The sequence below is a fragment of the Portunus trituberculatus genome, chromosome 46, assembly GCF_017591435.1.
Source record: "Portunus trituberculatus isolate SZX2019 chromosome 46, ASM1759143v1, whole genome shotgun sequence".
Classification (NCBI taxonomy): domain Eukaryota; kingdom Metazoa; phylum Arthropoda; class Malacostraca; order Decapoda; family Portunidae; genus Portunus; species Portunus trituberculatus.
In genome coordinates this window covers 9,756,558-9,778,215 of record NC_059300.1, presented here as the reverse complement: position 1 = coordinate 9,778,215, position 21,658 = coordinate 9,756,558, and the positions used below count along the sequence as shown (strand labels likewise).

Genomic DNA, 21,658 nt, shown 5'->3' with positions numbered 1-21,658 from the left:
CTGTCCTTTGCTCATAATCTTAACTGGAAACTTCACATCTCATCTCTTGCTAAAACAGCTTCTATGAAATTAGGTGTTCTGAGGCGTCTCCGACAGTTTTCTCGCCCTCCAACTGCTTACTCTGTATGGAGTACTCTTCGCATGTTTGGGGGTTCCAGTCACACAGCTTTGCTTGATAGGGTGGAATCGAAAGCTCTTCGTCTCATCAACTCCCTCCTCTGACTAACTGTCTTCAGTCTCTTTCTCACCGCCGAAATGTTGCATCCCTTTCTATATTTTATCGCTATTTTCATGGTAACTGTTCTACTGATCTTGCTAACTGCATGCCTCCCTCCTCCTGCGGCCACGCTGCACAAGGCTTTCTTCTTCCTCTCATCCCTATTCTGTCCAACTCTCTAATGCAAGAGTTAACCAGTACGCTCAATCATTCATCCCTTTCACTGGTAAACTCTGGAACTCCCTCCCTGCATCTGTATTTCCGAATTCCTACAACTTGTCTTCTTTTAAGAGGGAGGTATCGAGGCATTTGCTCCCCTAATTCTGGCTGACGGTTTTGGCACTTTTTGAACTCTTTGGAGAGCCAGCGCTCAAGTGGGCCTTTTTCTAACTTTCTTTTTTTTTGCCATTGGTTGGCCCTCTTCCCTACGTAAAAAAAAAAAATCTCTCCTAACTACGAATCAGATTAGACACATATGTAAGACAATATGACATTTTCTCGTTTATATGTTACTAGTATGTTTTTTTCCCCCTTATGTGTGTGTGAGTGTGTGGATATGGATGTGGGTGGATGTTGGTGGGTGGTAGGTGAGTGGTTACTTTTAGAGTGACAAGTGGCGTCAATTTTTCTTGTTAGGTTAGGTTAGGTTAGGTCCTGGGGGAGCGTTCCTCAGCCAAAGAATGATAGATGACAGGAATATATCTTCAAGTAAAAGAATGTGTGTGTGTGTGTGTGTGTGTGTGTGTGTGTGTGTGTGTGTGTGTGTGTGTGTGTGTGTGTGTGTGTGTGTGTGTGTGTGTGTGATTTTGAGGGGTATTGTAGTGAATGAGTTTTAATTTGCATAATTTGTCTTTTTTTATTTTCTTATTTCATGTCCATATCTTTGTTTGTTCGTCTTTCTGCAATTCTCTCTCTCTCTCTCTCTCTCTCTCTCTCTCTCTCTCTCTCTCTCTCTCTCTCTCTCTCTCTCTCTCTCTCTCTCTCTCTCTCTCTCTCTCTCTCTCTCTCTCTCTCTCTCTCTCTCTCTCTCTCTCTCTCTCTCTCTCTCTCTCTCTCTCTCTCTCTCTCTCTCTCTCTCTCTCTCTCTCTCTCTCTCTCTCTCTCTCTCTCTCTCTCTCTCTCTCTCTCTCTCTCTCTCTCTCTCTCTCTCTCTCTCTCTCTCTCTCTCTCCTCACTTTAATGGATCACAGGATTTAATGTTCTCCAATCCCATCACGTCGATCATCCGTAATTTGTCACTTACCTGCGCGACACATTTCATTACCTCAGCATCCACATATTCAGGTGTGTCACTGTGGGCTACCCGTCACGCCACGCTTTCACCTTACTTAACACATTGGAACATGGCTGTCTTCTTTACCTGGATTCCATGAGCAAAGCCTTAATAAAACCTTATCTCTCTTTACACATTCATTTTTTATCCCTCTTTTCATCTGTCATTCATTCTCTTATCTTCTCAAGCCATTCCATCCATCATTCTCAGTCTGTCTGTCTTCATTTTGTCTTCCCCTTCCCCTAGTGATCTTCTATGATAGTGTCCTCCTTTCCTCTCACCTGCCTCGTCTCTTCCCCTCGCTTGCCTGCCTCCCCCAAAGCTTCCTATCCGCTTCATCTACTTTTATTCCCTGTCCTCCTCAGCATCCCATCTAATCCGAGCACCTGTCCGCGCCACTAATCAGCTGAGCAGGCATATGTGCGTACCCGAGCTTCATTTTGATGATGAAGACGTGGAGAAGAAAACGTATTGCTATGGTTTCCTTTTTGATATGAATATGTGAGGTCGGTTTGAATAGGCTTCCTTATACGTGTAGGATGAATATCACGCGTGGAGTACTTATGTAGATGAAAATGATGGTGTGATGAGGTAATGGCGTTTATAAAGGATTGGTTTCATTTCTGGATTGTTATTTATTTATTATTATTTTTTTTTGGCGGTTAAGGTTTACTGTGTGTGTGTGTGTGTGTGTGTGTGTGTGTGTGTGTGTGTGTGTGTGTGTGTGTGTGTGTGTGTGTGTGTGTGTGTTTTATATTTTATTTTTCATTGTTTAGTAAAGGTTTTGTTCTCTGCCTTTAGGGATGTTATATAGTATAGCAGAGTATATGGTATTGTATAGTATGTATAGTGCATATCTTGAGAGAGAGAGAGAGAGAGAGAGAGAGAGAGAGAGAGAGAGAGAGAGAGAGAGAGAGAGAGAGAGAGAGAGAGAGAGAGAGATGGTGGTTAAAATGAAACTAAGGTGAGATTAACAAAAAGAAAAAACAAAACAAAACGGAAGAATAGGAGAGAGAGAGAGAGAGAGAGAGAGAGAGAGAGAGAGAGAGAGAGAGAGAGAGAGAGAGAGAGAGAGAGAGAGAGAGAGAGAGAGAGAGAGAGAGAGAGAGAGAGAGAGAGAGAGATGGTGGTTAAAATGAAACTAAGGTGAGATTAACAAAAGAAAAACAAAACAAAAGAGAGAGAGAGAGAGAGAGAGAGAGAGAGAGAGAGAGAGAGAGAGAGTGGAACCTCTGTAACTTCATGTGAGCTAAGGTTGATGTAGCGGTAATGAAGTAAAGCCCCCCTTGGCTCTTTGATTTTGGCCTCGTGGGAATCCTATTTACTCTCTCTCTCTCTCTCTCTCTCTCTCTCTCTCTCTCTCTCTCTCTCTCTCTCTCTCTCTCTCTCTCTCTCTCTCTCTCGCTGCTTAACTTATGAGCTCTTCGGAGTGTGGGATGTCGGCAGGTGAAGGGAAAAGTGATGGTCTTGCTCTCGTGTCATGTAACGAGATGATTCACTGAGTTGAGGGAGCGACTGAAGAGGAGACAGACGGGATGTGTCTGGATTGTGTGCATCTCTTCTGTGCATCTTTAGCTTTTATGTTGTGGTTTTGTATTGTGATCTAGAAAGTGGTATTACTGTTGTTACTACCTCTTAATACTACTACTGCTACTGCTACTGCTACTGCTAATACTGTTAACAATAATAATAATAATAATAATAATAATAATAATAATAATAATGATAATAATAATGATAATAATAATAATAATAATAATAATAATAATAATAATAATAATAATAATAATAATACTACTACTACTACTACTACTACTACTACTATTGTTATTATTATTATTATTATTATTATTATTATTATTATTATCGTTATTATTTTATTACATTTTATTATTATCATTATTATTATTATTATTATTATTATTATTATTATTATTATTATTATTATTATTATTATTATTATTATTATTATTATTATTATCATTATTATTATTATTATTATTATTATTATTATTATTATTATTATTATTATTATTATTATTATTATTATTATTATTATTATTATTATTATTATTATTATTATTATTATTATTATTATTATTATTATTATTATTATTATTATTATTATTATTATTATTATTATTATTATTATTATTATTATTATTATTATTATTATTATTATTATTATTATTATTATTATTATTATTATTATTATTATTATTATTATTATTATTGTTTTATTGTTATTATTATTATTATTGTTATTATTATTATTATTATTATTATTATTATTAGTAGTAGTAGTAGTAGTAGTAGTAGTAGTATCATCATCATTACTATTATTATTACCCTCATCATCATCATCATCATCATCATCATCATCATCATCATCATCATCATCATCATCATCATCATCATATCAATATTTTAAACCAACTAATTTTCTGAGACAAGGTGATGACGTCAGTAATTCATCGCATCATTGGCTTAGCTGGGGATGAGAAGGAGGAGGAGGAGGAGGAAGAAGAAAGAGAGAGAGAGAGAGAGAGAGAGAGAGAGAGAGAGAGAGAGAGAGAGAGAGAGAGAGAGAGAGAGAGAGAGAGAGAGAGAGCAGTGAACCGGTGAAACATGGGCTGGTCTTAATTAATTGTGAAACTAAATGAGAAAATGGTGTTTCGGGTAATTTTTTCTTTTTTTTTTTGCTTTTTCGAACGTAAAAGTTGGATGAAAGAGAGAGAGAGAGAGAGAGAGAGAGAGAGAGAGAGAGAGAGAGAGAGAGAGAGAGATTTATGAGGTTATCAAGACTAGCTCGTAGTTAATTAGGAAGATATAATATGCATTAAAGTAGAAAAAAAAATAATACGAAATATATGAAGGGAAACCTGCTCATTTAGAAAAGAAAAAAAATGTAAAAAAAGAAAGAACTAAATTTATACAAGTTATTTTGCTTTCCACACATTCATATTTTGAATGCTTAAATATTAAATGTACACCACTTCAACTCTTCCACTGCCATCGCTTCTCATGATAAAAAAAAAAAAAAATGAAGAAAACTACCTGAAATAAATATGTCAGTGTAAGAGTGCAGATTTTTAGGAGAGTAAACTAGCAAAGGGTAAGGGATAATGGAGAAGCTGGAAGAATTAAACCCTTTTACGCCAGTATTATAAATCGCTTAGTTCTCTCACCATCACTGCTTTCCAAAGGCTTTAGTTGAAGTTGTTCATATTATAAACCCCTTCAGTACCATAATGTGTTTCCATATTCAATCTGCTTAGTATTTCGTGATTTTGTACAGCTTCACTAACTCATGTGGGGTATGAAAGTAGTGAAGACTGTGGCTATTAATCTTCTGACCTTCATAGATCCTTCCTAATGTTAATAAAATGTTCTTATCGTACCCAAGTCTCGAGGTAAAAATGCGTTCCAGTACCGAATGGGGTTAAGGGTGTTTTTATGGTTCTGCTGATGGACAAGCAAACTTTTTAGATTATTATAATGAGAAATTATCTTGAAAACTCGGCTAGTCGGCTCTGTGGCCTTGAAAAACTGTCATGGTGAGAAAACAAGGCGTTTCTGAATACGGGCGTTAGTTAGTAACATGGCATTGATCATTATGTATTCGAGGTGTCATGTGAGCTTTCAGTCAAATCATCCGAGGTTATGAAGTGAATTATGTAGTCCTTTAGCACAATCATATCTGTTTTCTCTATTTTGACTAGATTTTGGGTGATTTTATGACTACTGAGTGTATTAATTATTGTAGTTGTATTTTTTTTTATTCTTATAGAGCAAAATCCAAAGAGAAAAAGAGAAGAGCCAGAAGAGAAGTGGCCAGTTTGGGATTTGAGGTTTTCTTTTTTAGTCGATCATGTCATGGAACATATAAAAGAAGAAAGGGAATAGCAGAGTTTACCAGAGAAGGGCATGAAATAGTGTAAGCTTCTGATTTTTAACTCATTGCAATTATCCAAGTTCGCCAATTGAAGTATTCAGTAAATCAGTGTCACTACCAGCGAAAGGTTTGGCATATTGAGTAATTGTTCCCAAATGATGATGCTTCGAGGTTTATTAATGAAAAGAAAAATTTTTAATGAAGTTTTATGCTCAATGGAGCGGTGATATTTAAAGTGCTTGACAGGATCATGAAAAATAACTAGAGAAATTTTCAAAGAGTTAAAAAAGTCAAACAGAACGATGGAATAACGAGGGAGAGTGAAAGGGATCAGCTGAGAGGACCAGGAAGAGGATAAGAGGATTGGTTGGGAAAATTAGAAGAAATTGGCTGTAACTTTTCTTTCCCTTATTTTCTCTTACTTTTCTCCGCTATTCTTTTTTCTTTTGTCCAGTTTCTTTAATCCCTGTGTTATCTCTTCTTCCCGTTTTCTCTTTCCTTTATTTTGTTTTTTGTTTGTCTGATATATTTATTCACTTTCTCTGTTTACATGATTTATTTTTTTTTTTTAACAGACTATTATCTTTTATTTCCTTTACATAGTATTTATTCATATTTCCTCCAGACTAAATCTCTCTCTCTCTCTCTCTCTCTCTCTCTCTCTCTCTCTCTGCCAGCAACATCCCCCTCTATCTATCCCGGCTTGACACTTTAATGGTCCCTCTCCTGCTCCCACCTGCCTAATGCCTCTTGTGTTTCTGTGTACCGTGTTCGGCGCATCCCTAGGGAAGTCACGCAACACTACACCTCCTCCCTCACTACACCTCCTCCCTCTCGCCATGCTTACTTCCCTACTCTTTCTTATTTAATTATTTGTCTTATTTATTTATGTTTTTTTTTTTTTTTTTTGTGTGTGTGCTTGTGTTAGTATCGGCTTCGTGTGTCCATGCGTTGCTGTTTTGTTGATATTGGTCCTTGTTTTTTTTGTTTTTTTCATCGTTTTATGTTCGTTTTCTTTGTATTGTTATTGTTGAACTTGTTAGTATTCTTATTGGTGTTATTGTTTTTTATTGTTATTGTTATTGTTGTTATTATTATTATTATTATTATTATTATTATTATTATTATTATTATTATTATTATTATTATTATTATTATTATTATTATTATTATTATTATTATTATTATTATTATTATTCTCTCTCTCTCTCTCTCTCTCTCTCTCTCTCTCTCTCTCTCTCTCTCTCTCTCTCTCTCTCTCTCTCTCTCTCTCTCTCTCTCTCTCTCTCTCTAGGTATCTGTCTATCTGTTTATCTATCTTTCTTTCTTCCTATGTATATTTGTTAATTTCCCTTGCATCATTTCACGTCACCAGGAAAACTTCGTGGGATAGCATTCGTCTGACTTATTACCTCGTCTCTGCCTCGTTTCGATTCCAAAGTGCTTCTTGCTGCGTGTGGGTTCGGTTCCCGGTCAGTGGTGAAAGAAAAGAAGAAAAGACATTTGAAGTTTTGTTTTTGAAGTTTTGGTTTTTAAGGGACTTTCATATTCATTGCTGTTGGATCCTGTATTGGATTAATGGATTTCTTTCTTTATTTTTTTGCCCTTTCTACCTTTCACTCTCCTCCGTTTTCGATATCGTGTTTCGTGCGTACGTCCATGCTTGCTTGCTTCCTGTCTGGCTGCATGCCTGGTTGGCTGGCTGGCTGGCTGGCTGGTTGGCTGGTTGGGTGGCTGGGTGGCTGACTGGTTGGTTGCTTAGTTGGTTTGCTGTCTGTCTGGCTCACTGGCTGACTATCTGGCTGGCTGGTTGGCTGGCTATGCAGCTTGCTGGCTGAGTGACTAATAACTTGAGTCACCGGCTGACAGACTAACTGGTTGAATGGCTTATAGATTGAATTGGTAACTGACTGTCTGGCTTTGTTGTGGTGAACCAAGTAAATGTCCGCCAGTTTCGTGACTTCGACAAAACATAACATGTATTGAACTCGGAATGGATTATTATTGTACACGAGAACAAACACGCACAGGCACGCGAGCGTATGGCCATGCGCGCGCACACACACACACACACACACACACACACACACACACACACACACACAGAGAGAGAGAGAGAGAGAGAGAGAGAGAGAGAGAGAGAGAGAGAGAGAGAGAGAGAGAATAGTATTGAAGTCTCGTATTGGATTTCTGTTTTGGCCTTGTGTGATTAGCCCAGTCTGTTTTCAGCCCTATGTACCGGATCGGTGGCCGGGCACACGATATCTGCTTATGTAGAGGAGACTGAAGGACTGGGATAAGGGACTGAGAGGGCAGAGTCGATATCAGAACGTGTAAGTAGATGGAAGGATCGAAGTGTGATAAAAAAGAGAACAGAATAAATGTGATGTAATATTGGAAATGGAAATCGCTTGTAATGTAAAATGAATGCAAGGGAGACGAACGTATGGGAGAGACGAAAGGATGCGAGCACGATAACGGCTTTGAGTGAAATGGAAGGGATGAAAGGGATAGAGGGAAAGGGAGTGATGATAAAGGAATAAATTGCTCTCACGCTCCACTGTAGCAAGAGATTAAAGTGTTTATTTGAAAAAGACTGTATTATATAGGGGTTTTATGGACTGGATCTTTTTCTATCCCTATTTTTCCTGTGTTTGTTTGGGTTTTTAGATACGTGTTTGTAAACTGAACATGTACGGCAATGTTTATATATGTGTGTGTGTGTGTGTGTGTGTGTGTGTGTGTGTGTGTGTGTGTGTGTGTGTGTGTGTGTGTGTACGTAGTTTACGAACGTGAAATTTCATCAACTTTACGTGTGTGCATGTGCTTGCCTACGTGCGCGCGCCTACATGTTACAAGTATAATTGGCTCTGTGCCCGAGTTTTATGGAATTTGAACAATGATTGCTATTTTTTTTTTTTTCAATTTGTCTGTATTGTAGGACATGTGTACGAGTAACAGGCAAGGATTCACACACACACACACACACACACACACACACACACACACACACACACACACACACACACACACACATTTTTAAGTAAAAGTGGAGTGTTGCGGGTGTGGGTTAGGGTCAGGCGGCGAGGGAGAAGCGGAAGCACGGGTGGGTCACTAAGACTGCCACCTCACCAACCACCAGTGGCCAGCCTGCTGAAAAATTCATGTCACGCATTGTTGATGCAGGAGCCAGAGTAGAGTGGAGGAAGCGAGTATTTTAGGAAGATCAATAAATCGGAGCTTTTTTCTTTTTTTTTTTTTTTAGGTCACAGTTTCGTCGTTTATTCACAGGTGTGACAGAGAGTGACACACTGGAATGTGAGACAGAGTGAAGAAAAAAGAAGTCTCATGTGGAGTGGAAGTGCTTTGTGTCGGGGGTCTGCGCTCATTTATTAGTGTTACCTGTCAGAACAAGGCAGAACAGCGTGTGTCGAGTGAATGTAACGTGTGGGTCCCTGGCGGGCAGTGTCTGCGGCAGTGTGGGCGTGACAACACAGGATAGGGACTAACACAGGGCATGGCCAGGCGACCATGAGTGACCATGGCTGCGGTGGGGGAATGGGGGGTGGCGACTCCTCCTCTACCGAACGCTCCTCCCATACCTCCTCCACCACGCTCCTCACCGATCCGAGCAGGCAGGCGTCGGGCAAGGGCAACGAGGGCTCTACCTGGAGGACTACCCCGATCCTGGAAGCCTTGGCGCGCCCTACCCAGATCGCCAGCCCCTCGCTTGCCGCACGGAGACTCACGAGATGGAAAAGAATTGCCTCGGACGATATGGAGAAGTGCATGGAGGAGCTGGAGGAGGCATCGTCACCGCAGGAGTCCCGGCAGAACACAGTGGAGGATGGCGGAGAGGCAGACACTGAGGAGACGCCCGGAAACAGTGTGGACAGCGGGCCAGCGGCGGCAGACAAGGCAAAGGGCTCTGGTGTCCCTCCCCTGTCTGACTCAGAAGACGACTCAGCCAGGGTGTTGATGCCGACCAAGGAGCCATACAGGTGAGGCGCCACACACACACACACACACACACACACACACACACACACACACACACACACACACACACACACACACACACGCAACAGCAGCAGCACACTTTTCCCCTCAGTCCCCTCGCTCCTTCACTTTGCATTCCAACTGCTCTGTAACTTCTTTCCTGCCACACCTTCCTTCCTCCCTCCCTTTAACTCTCTTTATCACGCCCACCTGCCACCAACCCTCCAATCCCTCCCTAAACGCCACCTGCTCGGAACCACACAATATCCTGGAGTAATTAATTATGTTTAGGTCATGTATATTCGATGCAGCTCCGGGGATTCAGCCATTCCTCAGTGAGTTTCATACGTGGCTTTCACTTAATTTCTCTGCTCTGGTTTCAGAAAGGTTGCTATAGGAATGTGAGAGCGTTAACACATATACACACACACACACACTCTCTCTCTCTCTCTCTCTCTCTCTCTCTCTCTCTCTCTCTCTCTCTCTCTCTCTCTCTCTCTCTCTCACGGACCTTTTCATGCTCTTTCTTTCTTTTCTTTCACTTCGTTTTCTTTTTACTTCTTCCTTTTCCTTCCTTCTTTCTATACTTTCCTTTGCTTTCTCTCTTCCATCTCTCTCTCTCTCTCTCTCTCTCTCTCTCTCTCTCTCTCTCTCTCTCTCTCTCTCTCTCTCTCTCTCTCTCTCTCTCTCTCTCTCTCTCTCTCATCTCCTTTCCTGCTTTCGTATTCCCTCATGTTTGTCTCTTGATCTTTTCTCCCCCAGCTGTTTTTTCCCCCACCTTCCTTTCCCAGACACTCTATTTGTTACGCCACTCTAAGGCTAAGTGTTCCGGCTTTACCCCGCCCCCACCCTGACATGTGAGCGGCGGGGGCTGCTGTGGGTGACTGGTGGTAATTGTGTTTCTCTTTGCTAGATGGCGTCGCGTGGAGGTTTGTTAGTTATACGAGATTACTTCAGTGTGTTATGTACGTGTGTCTTTGTAAATCTAGCTGAATGTTGCATGTGTGTTGTATTTAATGTACGTAGATGCTTAGTATTGCTTATTCATTCATGCAGTGACAGGCAGACAGACAGGCAGATACCCGCATAAGCTTCACCCCTTCCCCCACACACACACCGCCTTCATGGACAGACATACCTGCCTCTCACTCGTGCTCATGAACACACTTGCTTGGTTTGGTGGGGACTGCGCCTAGGTAGGTCTTTTCAGAGGTAAGTTATTTATGTTTGCAGACTCGCAGGTGGATCTTCCTGAGACAGAACAGAGCATAAAATTGAGAAATATATCCACACGCTTTTATGATAATTCTGGAAATACATTTGGCGCTTAAACTAATTATTTAATTCCACCATTTTATTCTGCTGATAAGAATAAGATATTAAGCAAATTAATTTTTCTTTTTCCCGACACATTTTACGTCTTTACCTGTTTATTTTTTTTCGAGTTGTTTAAAGCATGTGATACGTAAATGCTGCAGCGGGACTCATGCAGGGATGTGGCGTGGCGGTGGGTTGCCGTAATGGCTGACGCAGGTGTGGGCTGCGTGAGAGGATGCTAATGTATGCTCGAGGCAAGACTGAGACCGAGCTTCATTAAGGATCCTGAGCCAAGGTGGAGTTGGGAGGGATGCAGTGCTCCAGCTGGGAATAAAGTTTATATAGGATTACCGTTATAACTTTTACTGTGGACACTACTCTAATTATGACTCGTTTGATATAAATATTTTTTCGTTATTTATTTGACAGTTAACACATTCGTTGCGACGAGACTGATTACTGAATGGGAAAGTTATCCTGGAATGAAATTATGATTGTCACTACAGGAAATTATACATTTGCGAAGTAATTAGGTACTTGCAATGAACTATCATTGCAGTGGTAACAGCTGCTCTTACTGCGGGTGAAACGTTATGTGACTCTTGCGCTGTCTATCAATACTAATGTTTTATTGAGATGGTAGCAAAACCGTGCGCCTTAAATCTTGCCTGAAATGTCACTCACTGAAACTTACGTGGCCGGAAACACACACACACACACACACACACACACACACACACACACACACACACACACACACACACACACACACACACACACACACACACACACTCACACTCTCTCTCTCTCTCTCTCTCTCTCTCTCTCTCTCTCTCTCTCTCTCTCTCTCTCTCTCTCTCTCTCTCTCTCTCTCTCTCTCTCTCTCTCTCTCTCTCTCTCTCATCAAAGAAACGCTTGGTCATGTTTCCTTCCTTATCATGTTATTATTCTCTCACGCCACGGACGAAAAAAAAAAAAATTCTTCCACACGTGGGTAAACATTTCCTGCACGCGTGGCAACGTCAGATCTTCAGGCCAAGTTAGATATGTTTCCTTCTCTCCAGGTGGCGTCAGTATCGCACTCCTCTCCTCCTTCAGGTAATGCTGCTTCCGTCTGTGCCGAGTGAAGGTCTCTTTAATCAACACCTAATTAATGCAGTTACCCTTACCTGCCTGAGACTCACCTGAGATGTTCCTCCCCTCTCTAGGTTGAGTCGCTAACTAGAGCATCTATTATCTAAGTCTTTATGTGTCCATGTATGTATGTATGTATGTATGTATGTTCGTTTGTATTTGTGTATATCTATCTATCCACATGTTTATTTATCTTAATATATCTTTTTTATCTGTCTATTCATCCATTCATTCATTCATCAGTTTTCCTATTTATCTATCTATTTAGCTGTTTATTATTCATTTATCTATCCATATATCTCTATGTATTTGTTTAACTATCTGCTATCTATCTATCTATCTATGTATCTGTGTATCTATCTACCCATTTATCTATTTATTTATTTATTTATTTATTTGTTTATCTTTCTATCTATCTATCTATCTATCTATCTATCTATCTATCGATCTAACCAGCCAGCCATCTAACCAATTAACTGTATGCATTAATTATTCTTTCAGTGATTATCATCTGCTAAGGGCGATGCTTGGTGTGGGACCTTTCGCATTTCCGCCTTTGGAAACATTTAATTTAGAGTTATCATGAAAAGCGAAGCTAATTTTCTGATGTGTTTGTGTTTAATGTTAACCTGCTTTGTTCTTGTGTTTTATTGTTGTTTTGGGGTTTTTTTACTCTCGTGTTTGTTTGATGAATGTGTGTTTGTTTTTAGTGAGACTAGAGTTTGATATTTTCGTCAAAGGATGATTGTGGTTTGTGCTTGAATTTTCCTTTATTTATGTAATTTTTCGGGTTTTATTGATCTATTCTATGTCTCTCAGTTATGAACTTATGAATTTAGAGAGAGAGAGAGAGAGAGAGAGAGAGAGAGAGAGAGAGAGAGAGAGAGAGAGAGAGAGAGAGAGAGAGAGAGAGACAGACAAACACAGACAAAGAGGCAGGCAGACAGAGACAGACAGACAGACAGACAGGGAAGAAGGGAAGGATATAGGAAAAAAAGTTTTGGGATTGTAAAAACAAGTTTTACTAGATAATAACACTTCTGGAGTGTGTGTTGCATCCTCCTCCTCCTCCTCCTCCTCATCATCATCATCATCATCATCATCATCATCATCATCATCATCTTCCTCCTCCTCATCTTCCTCCTCCTCCTCCTCCTCCTCCTCCTCCTCCTCCTCCTCCTCCTCTCAAAACGAAGAGATAGGTTAGCTTTCTGTACGTGTCATCGTGATTGTAAACTTTGAGGCGCGATCAGCACTCCCCACCTTGAAGATCCTGGTGGCCATTTAGTTCCTTTTACGTGCCTTGAGTTGTGCGCTAGAACGACCAGAAGGAATCGCAGCAGGGAAGAAGGAAGAGAACAAGGGATAAAAGTGACATCAACCGTGCGTAGGAGTAAAAGGAAGATTTTCTTGAAAGAGGAAGAACGTTGGAGGTGAAAGAAGGAGTGCCACGAGTTTAGAATAAAAATAGCCGAGTGGCCGAGGGTCCCTTTTGTGTGTGTGTTTGTGTGTGTGTGTGTGTGTGTGTGTGTGTGTGTGTGTGTGTGTGTGTGTGTGTGTGTGTGTGTGTGTGTGTGTGGATGGCTGGGTGTGTTGGTGGATGGGTGGGCAGATGTGTGTGGCTAAAATGTGTGTGTGTATGTATGGCTGGATGTGTTGGTGGATGGGTACGTAGGTGTGTGTGGCTAAAACAGTGAAGAATATTGTGAAGAAGGGCGAGAGTCGAGCGAAAATTTATCGAGTGGAACGCGTCAGGATGGGGTATCGGGTTTCTGGCAATTAATCTCTCGAAGTAGCTGTAGTAAAAGAAAGTGAAGAAAGAAGAGCAGTTGGAATAGAAAAAGAAGTATGAGCATCAAAAGGGAGAAGGTTAATCAATGAAATATATACTTCTTTCCTTTCCTCTCCTTTCCTTTCCTTTCCGTGTGTAGGTACTTGTTAGAGGAACGCAATAAACCTTCTTCTCTGATTGCGAGGAGATTGGAGTTTGTTCTTAGTATTGGGAGTAAGAAGTGGATTATTGACATCAAAAGGAAAACGATTACTCCACGAAATGAGCACTGCCTTTTGTGTTTGCCTGTTATTTATATGAAAACCGTAAACATTCTTTTGCGTTTACATAAAGTCTGGAAGAAGGAATCAGGGTATTGATATGAAGGATTATATTAAACGATAAGATAAACCTTTCTTTACTTCCCTTTTGTAAATAGATGAACGCCATATGCTGCCTCACGATTGTTGACTTTCCAATTCTCACCCCCTTCAATAGCAAGACATTTTTACCTTGAGATTTGTGTACTATTGGACCATTTTATTGACATCAGGAAGGGTCTATGAAGGTCAGAAGATTAATGGCCATAGTGTTCACTATTCTAATCTTGGTACTGAAGGGGTTAAAGAGTTCTTAGGAGGAGATAACCTAATTGTAAAGTTATAAAGGGATGGCATACAGACAAAGGCGTGTCTCGGAGTGTCTCTCATGCATAAAACACGGAAGAAAACATCACCGGCAACGCAAACATCATTCTTCTAATAATATAAAGGCGAAAGGAAACAGAAGTGCACGCATCATTGAGTTATTGACCGGGTGTCTTATCAGTATCTTTTATCAACTCCTCGTCTTCGATTCTCGCATATTATCACAATTACTATGATAGCCTAAAAACGAAGAGAAGAATATTACATACGCGAAAAGTTATTGACCTCATACCATTAACTTCCATCCACTCGTACTCTGTTCCAGAAATGACGAGTATATTATGAACATATCTTTACAAACTCTTCTTCCTCGATCCTCATAATGTTAAAACGAAAACAAGCAATTTAAGAGAGAGGTGTCAAGACATTTGTTCCAAGCTTTTGACTGATTCTTTCGTATCTTTTTTGGAGACTGCAATTTCAGTTTTTTTTTTTTTTTTTTGCCCTTGGCAGTTACATAAAAAAATTTGTTTAAAAAGATACTTATTAACCTTGTATAATGTCAAACTTCCGCCTATTCACCGTACTATGCTCTAGGGTTGTTTTGCCAGATGGTATCACGGTATACTTATGACCTGCAACATTCTCGGTCTCTTGTCACTTTTTTCGGCAGCAGAGGCACCGTAAAGGGAAGTCAAGGGAGAGCAGCAACCAGACACGCAACATTAACGACACACGTGAGAGCAGGGAAATGTTTGCAGAAGTGTGTTACCTGCAATTCATTTATTTTTTATGCACCTTATTTGGTTCAGTTTTTCCTTGTGTTGCATGAGGACTGAAAGAAGCAAGGGATTAGCAGTTGTGTGTGTGTGTATGTGTGTGTGTGTGTGTGTGTGTGTGTGTGTGTGTGTGTGTGTGTGTGTGTGTGTGTGTGTGTGTGTGTGTGTGTGTGTGTGCTTATGTAAGAGGGGAAGCTGGCAAAGGGCAACAAAAAAATAAATAAAAAAAGAAGGCCCACTTAATTGCCAATCCCCTTGCAGATCAACAGAGTCAGCCGAAAGAAAAGGGAAAGTGTGTTGCTGTGTTACATGAGGAGCATCTGGTCATTATCACTTCCAAGATTGTCAGATATCACCGTCTTTCACTCTTCATTACGTATCCCCACCCACAGCAGCGTCAGTGTTGCTCTGGCTTCCCTGCATCATTCCACTCTGCTCTACTTGTTTTCTTTATTACGTATACTTCATCACTCCTCTTCTATCCTTTTATAATATGTCACACCACCAATGTGCTCTAGTTCACTGTAATCCACTACACCATTATCTTAATTTTTTACGCTAATCTTCCATTACATTACTCTAACATCATTCACAACACTGCTCTTATCCATTCCACTTTTTCTTCACCTCCATTGCCATTCATCAGTAGATACAAATCCTTCATTCCATTGTTTTCCCTCCCTATCACTTCATTCATCCCTTTGTTCCATCAGACTCTTTACCAACGCACAATTTTATGAGTTCACCCTTCGCCTCCATCAGTACATAGACGCACCTCTTTCCATTCTTTTCCCCCTTTATTCATTTCACACATCCTTTTGCTCCATCACACTCCTCATCGACACTTTATTTCAAATCATCGATACAAGAGTTTCATTCCCTGTACCATTAAATCAGTGATATGTGTGACTTGGACAGATTGTGTCACGCCTCGTTGCCTCGTGTAGTAAAGCTATATCATAAAATTACTTTCATACACAGAGGTTATTAAATTTCCTCGCCGTCTGGTTCGTAAATATATTACTTGGACGAGGGAGAAAGAGACAGGAGAAAAATTTGCTTATCCAATTTGCTGTCATTCTTAGGCGTTGAGTGTTATTGGGAAGCTATCACTTGCAATGCTCCTAGTTCATTTCTTCTCTCTCTTTCTCTCTCTCTCTCTCTCTCTCTCTCTCTCTCTCTCTCTCTCTCTCTCTCTCTCTCTCTCTCTCTCTCTCTCTCTCTCTCTCTCTCTCTCTCTCTCTCTCTCTCTCTCTCTCTCTTGCTAAGGTTGTTTCTTCTCTTCTGCAACTAATGGATTTCCGCTTTCTTGTTGTCAGTTCCTTGTATTTCTTGTTTCCTCGTGAATGCTGCTTCGGTCACTGACAACTCTTCCTCTCTTCCTTCAACGATATATATGACAATAACTCTCGTTCCTTGTCTTGTAGTTCAATTGTTATTCAATACATTTCTCTCTTCCTTCTATCGGATTGTCATTTGTTCTGAATTCTTTAGTCGTTGTGATGTGTCATTATTGTTCTTGTCATCCAGTTCATCGTGTTTTTTTTTATTCTCTTTTTTTCTTTTATCGATGTCCATTTATGACAAGTATAGGTAAGAAAACTTGGTATTTCTAGAAGATATTCATTTTAAGTTGGAATACAAATTAATTGCAGATTCCAAGTAATTAAGAGATAAATATATATTAAAGAAAATTCACTACAATAAAAAAGGCAATGCTATAATGAGAGGGCCAGTTTTTCACATGTCATATCTAGCTTAAGAACATCCGTCTGCTGAAAAGTTAGCGAAGTTATTATAATTTTATTTTATTTAGTAGAAGTGACGCCACATTTTGACTATGTTATTTTTATTGTTACCTTATGTTTGCTGTCTGTTATCTTGACGCCTGTCCTCCTTTGGCTCAACTTGCCATTTGTTTCGAGTGTAACTTCTCTCAAATAGCTGACGTCATCATTTACAGAAACTTCCTTTTTTTTGTTTCCTGAATGCATCCTGATGATATGTGTTTTCGATTTCAGTCATATTGTTGTTATTATTATTGCTGTTCATGTGAAATTACGCTTAGTTTTCCTTATACTACTATTTATTTTTCGAGTTCCTAGCATGTTGCTGTTGCGTTATCATAGCATGTCTACCTTAATGAAATATACACGAGTTAGGAACAGTGAGGGTGAAGGAACAGCTGGTGGCTTTATATCTTTATTAATAACTGTCTGCTTCAAAGACTTGACTGGCAACGCTGACTCGATTTGAGTAAGTCACGGGTGCACACCTCCCTGCACGTAACCGAGCAGGAACCACAGCCGTGAAAAATGATAAGCGAAGGAGTCTCCTGAAAGTTTCTCTTCTAAGTTTGGCCCAACTAATTAAGAGGACAGGGATGCCTTTACGTCACGCTAATATACGTCAGCTCTTCCTTACCTTGGTGATGTTCCTGGAAACTTGGCTATCATCAGTATCAGGAGGAATATACAGTAGACGTCATGTAGAAGTCATTTTTGGTCGAGTTGCCTTGTAATCAGTGCTATTATTACGCTTTATGTTTTGGTTTTATTAGTATTTGCTTTGTTTTGTGGATAAAGAGTTAATCTGTTACGCTCCTTGTTTTTTTTTTTCTACATCACCGAGTCCATTGTGTGAAGGTCAGGACACGGTTAGTGTGTGTGTGTGTGTGTGTGTGTGTGTGTGTGTGTGTGTGTGTGTGTGTGTGTGTGTGTGTGTGTGTGTGTGTGTGTGTGTGTGTGTGTGTGTGTGTGTGTGTGTGTGTGTGTGTGTGTGTTAGCCATACTAGTAGCCAGTTTCCACATCTCAGTGACACACGCAATAGCTCAAAAATGGGTTGTGATTATATGTTTTGTGTTTTGTCTTTGTATGTCAGTGAGTTCGTGATAGTTCTTGACCACAGGCATTGCTCTTTGAGTTTGTTTAAATGAGAATGATGAATGTTACTTTAATCAATATCATCATCATCATCATCATCATCATCATCATCATCATTATTTTCATTATCAACATTATTAGGCCAAAAAGGAATTCTAAGCTCCATGTCATGTCCGGTAATACATTTCAGCAATGCCATTGGTTGTGTACCTTATTTGCATATTGTTTAATTATATCTTTTCCACATGTTGACTGTATTCGATTGTGTGTGTGTGTGTGTGTGTGTGTGTGTGTGTGTGTGTGTGTGTGTGTGTGTGTGTGTGTGTGTGTGTGTGTGTGTGTAAAACTACAAAAAACACCATTGTTCATATTAACTCAGTAACAAAATTGAGTAGCTGCAAAAGGAAAAATCTTTACGTGCGTTTTCAATCTTCAATGGAATGCAATGATTTTACCTTTCCTTTATGAAAAAAATGCATATACTTTTATCAGTATACGATGGACACATGTGCGAACGCAACACAAGGTTTTCACTATGAATGTTTTCATTAATGTAAAAGACTGACATGGAAATACCATTCGTTTTCGCTTCCACACAAAGAAATATCTATGTTACATTTTAATAAAAGTACAACGCTAAAACTTCTCTCTGTGCGAGGCGAAAACTGGCAAAGAATGGATCGCAATTAGTTCCAGTAAACGAATCGCAAACAGCAAAGATAAATTATTATTATTCCTACTTTTCCAACTCATATAACAATTGTTGTGTAACTTTTTATTGTATATTTGAGAGAAAAAATAATGAAAGTAGTGGACACTCACTTTCTTCCTTATATTGAGTGTATGTGTGTGTGTGTGTGTGTGTGTGTGTGTGTGTGTGTGTGTGTGTGTGTGTGTGTGTGTGTGTGTGTGTGTGTGTGTGTGTGTGTGTGTGTGTGTGTTTCGTTGCTTTAGTTGTATAATTAGATATTACAAGTCTGTTTTGTAGTAGCAACAATTCCACCAGCAAGTACTGACACATTAGTATTATTATCAGCAGCAAGAAAAGTAACAATAGTGATGGTATTGATAGTAGTAGTAGTAGTAGTAGTAGTAGTAGTAGTAGTAGTAGTAGGAGGAGGAGGAGGAGGAGGAGGAGGAGGAGGAGGAGGAGGAGGAGGAGGAGTATTAGTAGTGGTAGAAGAAGTATTAGTAGCGACAAAATTAAAGTAAATAATACAATGTTTATTAGGGAAGAGTGAATACCTAATGATATTATATAACTGATACTCTTGTTTGCGTAACTGCGTCTCTCTCGATGAGAAGAAAAGAAAAGAAACGAGCGAAAGATTCAAAGCAGCACATACATCAGCAGAACAACGCATGAATGGCAGACACACTAGAACACGTACTCAGGCAATGCACTCAGACACACGCTAAAACACCAGGTGATTTATTCAATATTTACTTTTACTTTGCTCTTTGGAACAGCACAGCAACACATTTCAGCAAGAGGTGTTATCATCACCACACCACCTGAGCTTTCCTGATCGTGACAACATTCATTTAGTCGTCAGACCTGCAATCCCTCGCGGATCTCATGTAACGTAAAGGAAATGGTGCAAGCTGACGTTCTTTCCGCCTCTTTAGGAAATTCAATCACCTCTCCCGTGTGCTAATGACGTGTCAAGAAAACAGGAGCACCAGGGACACGTTTAACGATGCTCTACAGTAAAATAAGCTTAAAGGGAAAATATTGATGTGGAAAAGATATATTTAGCACACACACACACACACACACACACACACACACACACACACACACACACACACACACACACACACACACACAGAGAGAGAGAGAGAGAGAGAGAGAGAGAGAGAGAGAGAGAGAGAGAGAGTTATAGAATAAAAAAAAAAGTCGAACTACAATAACAAAACAAAGAAAGACACACATAAATACACACCAAAAACGTTTCCATCAGCATCAAAGGAGTGGTAAAACACGGACAGCATTGTAGGACCGAGGAATCTATATTGCGGCGTCATCAGTGGCCTTCGTGTGCTGTTTGTCTTACTTTGCAAGTGACAGCAATCTCCTCCCACAAAAATATTTTCTCTTTCCCTACAACTCTCTGCTGTCTGCTCTCTCTCTCTCTCTCTCTCTCTCTCTCTCTCTCTCTCTCTCTCTCTCTCTCTCTCTCTCTCTCTCTCTCTCTCTCTCTCTCTCTCTCTCTCTCTCTCTCTCTCTCTACTCGTCTAGTATTACAACGACAACAGCAAAAACATCTCCTCCTCCTGCTACTACTACTACTACTACTACTACTATTACCACTACTACCACCACCACCACCACCACCCCCTTCAATTGCCATTCACTCCCATGTACCTTTTCAGCCTTCACATATTGACTTCATTCGGCGTCTAAATTGCAATGTTACCCAGGTTTTCTTCTTTCCGTGACAGCCAATTTGCTCTCCATTACTCCCCTCCGTTGTACTCACGCTCGGAGTTCGAAAAAAGGGTAACGTGCTTCTTATTCTGAGGCTCAATTGACAGTGAGAGAGAGAGAGAGAGAGAGAGAGAGCTTGGGTGAGAGTGCCATTTAGGGTCTAGTGTTCGTCTCTCGCTTCTCCTTCTCCTTCTTTTTCGTTTTCAATTTCTCCTCGTCTTTCTCTTTTTTTTCTTTTGATTTTTTTTTTTTTTCCGTTTTGTTGTTTCGTTTGTTTCGTTTGTCTGGTTCTTCTTTGTTTGTTTGTTTTTTGTTTATTCATGTATTTGTTATTTTATTTATTAGTTTCTTCCTTCCGTCTGAATTTTCTTCTTTCCATATTTTTTCGCTATTCTTCCTTCTTTCCTTCTTCCCTCCTTCCCTTCCTCCCTCCCTTCCTCCCTTCTTCCTTCTTTGTCCGTGTCTGCGTGGATGGATGTTTGTCATGGTGTATTTGTACGTGTTTTAAAAGGATGATTAATTGGACTGAGAGAGAGAAAAAAAATATTTCCAGTAAAGAGCATGACCAAACGAAATGGTAAAAGTTAATTAAAAAGAATCGGAATTGAAGGGCCAAGTGACTGTTTTGATCCGGGAACATTAATTAAATGAGGAGATAAAAATGGATGGCTATGTGGCTCATGTAAAGGTGTGGACGGCATGACATCAAAACATTGGCTGGGTTAACGTGGCGGAGGCGTGTGTGTGTGTGTGTGTGTGTGTGTGTGTGTGTGTGTGTGTGTGTGTGTGTGTGTGTGTGTGTGTGTGTGTGTGTGAAGGTTAGGTGGGGTGCTGAGTGGCTGGATGTGTGGAGGGGGAGGCTAGGAGAGTGTATGGTTTGATGAAGCTCATTGGAGGCGAATTAATCTGTAATCGAGCAAACATATGTGTGTGATGTGGAGCCAATCAGTGGTGGAATGAGGCTGTAGGGAGAGGCGTGATGACACACCGCTCCCTGTAAAATAGCAAAGCTGTCTGGATGTCGTTAAGTTAGATAGAGAGCAGAGGTTACATGAATAGATAGATAGATGAATACATTTATTGATTTATAGAGAGACGGAAAGCTAAATGCAGTGGTGGACGAATGAATGTTCTTTATTTGGCTGAGTGCCCGTTTAGTTTGAGTGGATGACTGTCTGTCTGATTGCATGCCTTAATTGACTAGTGGTTTAATGTTTGCCTAAGAGCTTTACATCCTCTTTGTATGACTGACTGGCAAGCTAACTGTTTGGCTTGCTTGATTAAGTGTATAGTTAAGTGGTTTACTGGAAAG

General features: G+C 40.0%; 1 protein-coding gene across 18 annotated transcripts in view; it reads left to right on the top strand.

Annotated features, from left to right (window-relative positions):
* LOC123519872 (potassium channel subfamily T member 2-like) overlaps positions 1 to 21,658 on the top strand; it is a 624,454-nt gene that overhangs the window by 225,460 nt on the left and 377,336 nt on the right. The window contains exon 1 of one of the 18 annotated variants that reach the window (XM_045281492.1): positions 8,671 to 9,386. The exons of the other annotated variants lie outside the window; for them this stretch is intronic. Coding sequence (XP_045137427.1) covers positions 8,917 to 9,386 — 470 coding nt within the window. The 5' untranslated portion in view covers positions 8,671 to 8,916. Of the gene's footprint in view, positions 1 to 8,670; positions 9,387 to 21,658 lie in introns of those variants that run through there. 18 annotated transcript variants of the gene reach the window in all.